The sequence below is a fragment of the Terrapene carolina genome, unplaced genomic scaffold (assembly GCF_002925995.2).
Source record: "Terrapene carolina triunguis isolate 2854851 unplaced genomic scaffold, T_m_triunguis-2.0 Scaffold96, whole genome shotgun sequence".
Taxonomy (NCBI): domain Eukaryota; kingdom Metazoa; phylum Chordata; order Testudines; family Emydidae; genus Terrapene; species Terrapene triunguis.
The window spans coordinates 69,313,922-69,320,614 of NW_020664447.1; the positions used below are offsets into that span (position 1 = coordinate 69,313,922).

Below are 6,693 nucleotides of genomic sequence, written 5' to 3' on the forward strand. Positions count from 1 at the left end.
AGTGAGAAGGGGTGCAGATGTTGGTAGCGACCACCACCTTGTGACAGCCTCCATCAAGCTAAAACTGAAGTGTGGGTCCACCAAACAAGGGACATAGACATTATGACATTGACAAGCTAAAGGCCCCTGAAATACAGAAAGCCTTCATTTTCCAGTTAAAGAACAGGTTTCAAGCACTTGCAGACCTTGATGAAGAGGAGGGGAATGCAAGATGTGGGGCAAAGTATAGGTATAGGGTGGTGTTAACGTGGCCATCGCTTATTTGTCCGAAAACCCACCGACCGCTACGCCTACCTTCATGCCTCCAGCTTCCACCCCGGACACACCACACGATCCATCGTCTACAGCCAAGCACTGAGGTACAATCGCATCTGCTCCAACCCCTCAGACAGAGACCAACACCTACAAGATCTTCACCACGCATTCTCAAAACTACGATACCCACACGAGGAAATAAAGAAACAAATCAACAGAGCCAGACGTGTACCCAGAAGCCTCCTGCTACAAGACAGGCCCAAAAAAGAAACCAACAGAACTCCACTGGCCATCACCTACAGCCCTCAGCTTAAACCTCTCCAACACATCATCAGTGATCTACAACCCATCCTGGACAATGATCCCTCACTTTCACAGACCTTGGGAGGCAGGCCAGTCCTCGCCCACAGACAACCTGCCAACCTTAAGCATATTCTCACCAGCAACCACGCACCGCACCATAACAACTGTAACTCAGGAACCAACCCATGCAACAAACCTCGATGCCAACTCTGCCCACATATCTACACCAGCAACACCATCACAGGACCTAACCAGATCAGCTACAACATCACCGGCTCATTCACCTGCATGTCCACCAATGTTATATATGCCATCATGTGCCAGCAATGCCCCTCTGCTATGTACATTGGCCAAACTGGACAGTCACTACGCAAGAGGATTAATGGACACAAGTCAGATATCAGGAATGGCAATATACAAAAACCTGTAGGAGAACACTTCAACCTCCCTGGACACACAATAGCAGATGTAAAGGTAGCCATCTTACAGCAAAAAAACTTCAGGACCAGACTCCAAAGAGAAACTGCTGAGCTCCAGTTCATTTGCAAATTTGACACCATCAGATCAGGATTAAACAAAGACTGTGAATGGCTATCCAACTACAGAAGCAGTTTCTCCTCCCTTGGTGTTCACACCTCAACTGCTAGCAGAGCACCTCACCCTCCCTGACTGAACTAACCTCGTTATCTCCATACTGATTTATACCTGCCTCTGGAGATTTCCATTACTTGCATCTGAAGAAGTGAGGTTCTTACCCACGAAAGCTTATGCTCCCAATACTTCTGTTAGTCTTAAAGGTGCCACAGGACCCTCTGTTGCTTTTTACAGATTCAGACTAACACGGCTACCCCTCTGATACTTAAAAAAATCTCACCGCGTTATAGGTGAAACCGCATTATATTGAACTTGCTTTGATCCACCGGAGTGCACAGCCCCGCCCCCCCGGAGCACTGCTTTACCGCGTTATATCCGAATTCGTGTTATATCGGGTCGTGTTATATCGGGGGAGAGATGTATAATTTTGGGGGAAGTGATATTTTAACACTGTCATTTGGACCTTGTCTATCATTTTGGGAGCAGATCATTACAGAGGAAACTGAAGCAACCCTTTATTATCCTTTAATTAAAAATTGCACATAATTTTTTCTTGTGAAGGGAGCTTTTAGTCTCTTACACTAGGGCTTAAAGCTTCCTCACAGCTAATCAGAAGTAAATAGCACCATCCTGACAGTCATAAAAATGACTAACAAATAAATGCTAATCCCATTCCATTCTGTGAAGCAGGGATCTCTGGGGAGGTACAATATGTTTGTCTGTTTGTTCACTGACTGGTCCTCCAAAGATTTAGGGAGTCAATTGACCACTAGACATCTACAAACAACAGAGAGAGCTCTTGAATCGAGCTGTTTGTCGCTAAATCTCAAAGCACTTTACAAAGGTGGGGAAACATTATTACCCCTGTTTTACAAATAGAAAAACTGAGGCACAGAGAGGTGAAGTGATCTGACTTAGGTCGCACAGTGAGTTAGTGGCAGAATAGGGAACAGACCCTCAGGTCTCTTAACTTCCAGTTTCATGCCCCATCCAGTGACCATGCTGCCTTCTTTTGAGCAAATACCCACATCTCCAACATCATCAGTTATCATTTCTGAGTGTTGCTATCATTCTCAGATGGCCTCCTGTATATCATAAACACCCTTAACTCAACAATACCGTACAAGGCTAACGAAAACCTTTCAGCTGATTAACAAAATAAGCTCAGGAATTCTACTGTAAATTAAGATGTTTTTAAGCTTTTCTTGCTAGAGAGAGTAAAAATTAATACTGAAGTCTTTGCACTAACCATGTGCAACCAAAAATCACAGCCGTCACACTTGCACCATCATTTGCACATACTCATTCCCCATTCACCACTATGCAACTTCCTACTTTTAAGTTCTGTTATCTCTCTTCATCATTTCCAAAGGCTCTTCCTAAATTAACAGTTAGGTTAGTAATGGTACTTTAATCTATTAAATGATATATGGTTACAGTTTATATGCTTAGCTATATAAATAAGAGAGCAAAAAAAAAAGTGCTTAAAACATCATTTGCATCCACTTCGATTTCAACCAGTAAAATCAAACTGTCCTCTAAATATATGAATAATACTGAATATATACCTCCTCTTGTCCATTTTGTTACCTAGAATCCTGTAGGTAACTGACCTTCTCTTGTTCATTTACTTTTACCTAAAACCATTGACAATAACCTCTTCCCCTTGCAGATTATTACCTACAACTCTGTAGGTAACTGTGCCTCTCTCTTACCATTTATGTCACCTAGAAATGTGTAGGCAACAATGCCTTCTACTTGCCTATTTTATTACCTAGCACTCTGCAGGTAACAAGACTTTTCTCTTGCTGATTCTACTACCTGGAACTCTACAGGTACCAACAGTTTCCTCTTGTACTTTTCACTTTTGTACAAATCCTGAAAAGTTAATTTGAGTGTCTTCGTTTCTGCTCTTCTCTGAAAACTTGTGCTGTTTACAAATGTATAGCTCTTTGAAGACTAAAAAAATTAAATTTGTTGAATAGAAAAATAACTGTCCTGATGTTTTTAGGTTTCTAGCAGCTGCTGGTTCTGCTAAATGAACCAGAAGAAACCAAGTCTATTTTAAAAAATATATTAGCATTGTTTTAAATACAAAATGGAAAGTAGAGTGAGACTACTTAAGACCTTGGCATTCCAATGGGGCCGTCATGCCCCTCGCTATGCAACTCTACAGATATTTTTTCCATGCTCAGAGCTAATGCTCTGTTTTTAAAAAAGCAATTTAGACTTAAAAAACCATAGGTTATTTCCAAAATTGCCCAGTGTAGTTTTGGTAAAGTTGACAGTTAATTTACCCAGAGTAACACAATCTCAAGAAAGTGGGCAGGTACTTCACAAGAGCACAGTTGTGTTATGTTAGAACCTTCCTAACATAGCTGAAGTTAGTCCAGTCAATATCTTGCTTTGCAAAGGTTGACACCTTGCACTTGCATTTAATATCCCCACACCATGCCAAAAAGGTAACTCTGCATGAGTTATCTATTGAGGAAAACACCAGAAAGGCAAGTCTGTCTGGACAACTGCAATTCTCCTTTTATAAACTCTTGAGATGATTCAGTCCCACAGGAAGTGGTGGGCGTCATATAAGCCTAGAACTTTTAAGGAACTGAATAAGAACTCCATAGACAAAAGTGTATTGACAGAGAGTCTGCACCATCATCATCCTCTGCTGCCTCAGCATGTCCAGCACTCTTGGGATGTCCAGCATCTGGAAAAAGAAAGAAGTTAACTGTTATAATGACTGGTAATTAATAAGTCTGTGGTTTGTTCTTTCAAGGCAGGAGAGATGTATGATCTAAGCACAGGGCACAGAGTCAGTAACTCCTGAGCTCAGATCTCAGCTCTGACAATTAACCCACTGTGGCCTTGGCTAAGTCACTTAAATTGTCTGCCTCATTTTCCTTATCTGTAGAAAGGGCTTAATACTAATTTGCCTACCTCATAATGAGGCATAATAATTTAATGCTTGGCAAGTGCTTCGAAGATGAAAAGCACTGCCATGTGTAAATACTAAGTATCATCAGCATAGATACTGAAACGAAGATACTTTATCACCTTTCAGAGCACATTCAAAAATGAAAAAAGCAACAAGTGCAATAGTCTATAGCTGGTCACCTTGGGTGATGGCCAGACAGGGCTAATGTCTCCTCTAAATATTTTATTAAACTGTCACACTGTCTTCTACACAACACTAGTATTATAAATACAGATACACCCAGCAACCAGGCAAATCTGATGAAGTGCAGGGACTAGAGTGAAAAATGCATCTGTAAAAATTGGTCATAAAGCCAAACTAGCAAGATGCTGGGTACCCTCAGCTCCCACTGAAGTCCACAGAATGTGAGGATGCCCTGCACCACACAGGCATTGATCAGCACCTTGCAGGACAAGGTTCCTGAATGAAAAATACATGTTAATGCACACCTGATGCACTAGCAAACACTTTTACAATATTACTAAAGGGGGTGAGGAGCTTGTAAGGGTTCTCCCAACCTCAGCAGTAAAGATTTTCCATAGGCCACACCATAAGTGCTCAATAGATCAGGCAGCACAATACTTATGATCTGGGTGACCTGAGCAATCTCCACATACATATACCAAAGCTTTTATTTTAAAACATAGGCAGGAAAATAACCTCATTGTGTTCCAAACAGGCAATCATGATCTCTGACAATATGACCACTCCCGTTCTTCCTACACCTGCGCTGCAGTGCACCAGTACAGGAGGGTTAGAGCTTTTAGGATCTGCTGTGCTGTTTGTATGGCGCCGCACTGACTGTATCTCCTCCAAGTACGCTGTCAGTTTCAATGGGAAAGAAAAAGACACATAAATACACATATTACATCATAGACTATCAGGGTTGGAAGGGACCTCAGGAGGGCATCTAGTCCAACCCCCTGCTCAAAGCAGGACCAATCCCCAGACAGATTTTTGCCCCAGATCCCTAAATGGCCCCCTTAAGGATTGAACTCACAACTCTGGGTTTAGCAGGCCAATGCTCAAGCCACTGAGCTATCCCTCCCCCTGTCACTACCATTGTAACTAACATCAGAGAACAAACTGCAGCATTCCTGACAACGATCATTGAACTATTGAAACATTTTTAACAGCCCATCAAAGCAACAGGAAGGATTATTTATTTACTTGGGAGATTCCCTGGGTGGGGCTCTTGGGGAGGTGATTTATAGCCTAACTCTCTTTTGCTGGAGAGCGATTAAAGTGACAGCTTGCAGTGTAATTATGTTTCAATTTATATGGTTTTTAATAATTATGTACATGAGCTTAGAGGCAGAAAGACATTTCTTTAAAAAAAAAAAAAAATCCAACATCCATCACTGGTGTGAAGAAACCTTTAACATCAGTATGCTCTACAACCATAGTAGGTGGTGTGGCTAATGGAGGGGATTAACACAACTTACACAGAAATCCCTTGGGATCCTCTGGGCACCCATGCTCTGGCCAGTCAGTGTACTGCAGATGCCAAACTGTTCTCTCCTGCCCTGTGAGAAGGTGTTTGATCTTCAAGCCTGTAGTTGCATAGCAGCCAGAGTCTGTCCGGAATCGTGTAGTAATCTTAAATCTCCCATAGGTGACAGTGTTGTGCCTTGAGCCAAGTCGGGGCCAGTACCTGAAGCTCTTTTCTCGCCCACCCTCCTTGGAAGCAAAGCATTGCAAACGTAAGGCATGAACACACACACACAATTGAACTTGCTGTAACAATCCCAACGTTTCTACCCCACAATGTACTGCTAAAGGGCTTCTCCACAAACTTTGACTCAGACTTAGTAAATGAGGAAACCATTTCTAAGGCTGAGTCTACACTAGAATGGTTGGTCAGTATAGCTATCTCAGCAAATCTCTCGAGTGGAGACCAGTTTATACTGACAAAACTTCTAACAGTTCCCTGAATGAAAAACTATATTGGCAAAAGGATTTTTTTGTCAATATAAAAATATCACACAGGATCACGATCCTAACTAACATTACTATATCGACAAACGTTTCAAAGCAGACCTGGCCTAAGGACCCACCTCTTCTGCTGTCACCATTGCTATAATGGCAATCCCTTGTTCCCACACCATCTGCCAGAAATCCTGACATGTATTCTGCAAAGGGCCCTGTGTAGCAATATAGTCCCACTCAATGCCACTGACAGAGACCTGTAAAAAATGCAAAAGGAGAATGTTAAATTACTGGTTACCAAGAAAGTTGTTTGCAAAGTGAGTGACTTTAAAGTTTGGAGTTGGAAGTAACATTTGGGAATCAAATGAGGCCATTTGTAAACCATATAAATCTGACTCCACCTAGTATTTGCACCCTGTCGTGTTGAAGTCATCATTTATATAGTCCTTTAAAAAAGTTAAATGAACATTTAGAGGAGAAAAACAACTAGAGATACAGTATTTTAAAACCAACCATACTGGACAACTGACAGGGCCGGCTCTGGCTTTTTGGCCACCCCAAGCCAAAAAAAATCAAAAACGGGGGGGCCCGGGCGGCGCCGCCAAAACAACCCCGCGGCCCCGGCCGCGCGCCCG

The 6,693-nt window shown here is 42.2% G+C and overlaps 1 protein-coding gene across 1 annotated transcript in view; it reads right to left on the minus strand.

Moving 5' to 3' along the window:
* Positions 1–2,590: 2,590 nt before the first annotated feature.
* The window catches only part of PTPN21 (protein tyrosine phosphatase non-receptor type 21), a 62,039-nt gene continuing 57,936 nt past the window's right edge, over positions 2,591–6,693 (minus strand). The window contains exons 15-18 of the mRNA XM_026651414.1: positions 6,187–6,315; positions 5,575–5,809; positions 4,790–4,950; positions 2,591–3,862 (exon numbers count right to left, since the gene is read on the minus strand). Coding sequence (XP_026507199.1) covers positions 3,734–3,862; positions 4,790–4,950; positions 5,575–5,809; positions 6,187–6,315 — 654 coding nt within the window. The 3' untranslated portion in view covers positions 2,591–3,733. The remainder of the gene's footprint in view (positions 3,863–4,789; positions 4,951–5,574; positions 5,810–6,186; positions 6,316–6,693) is intronic.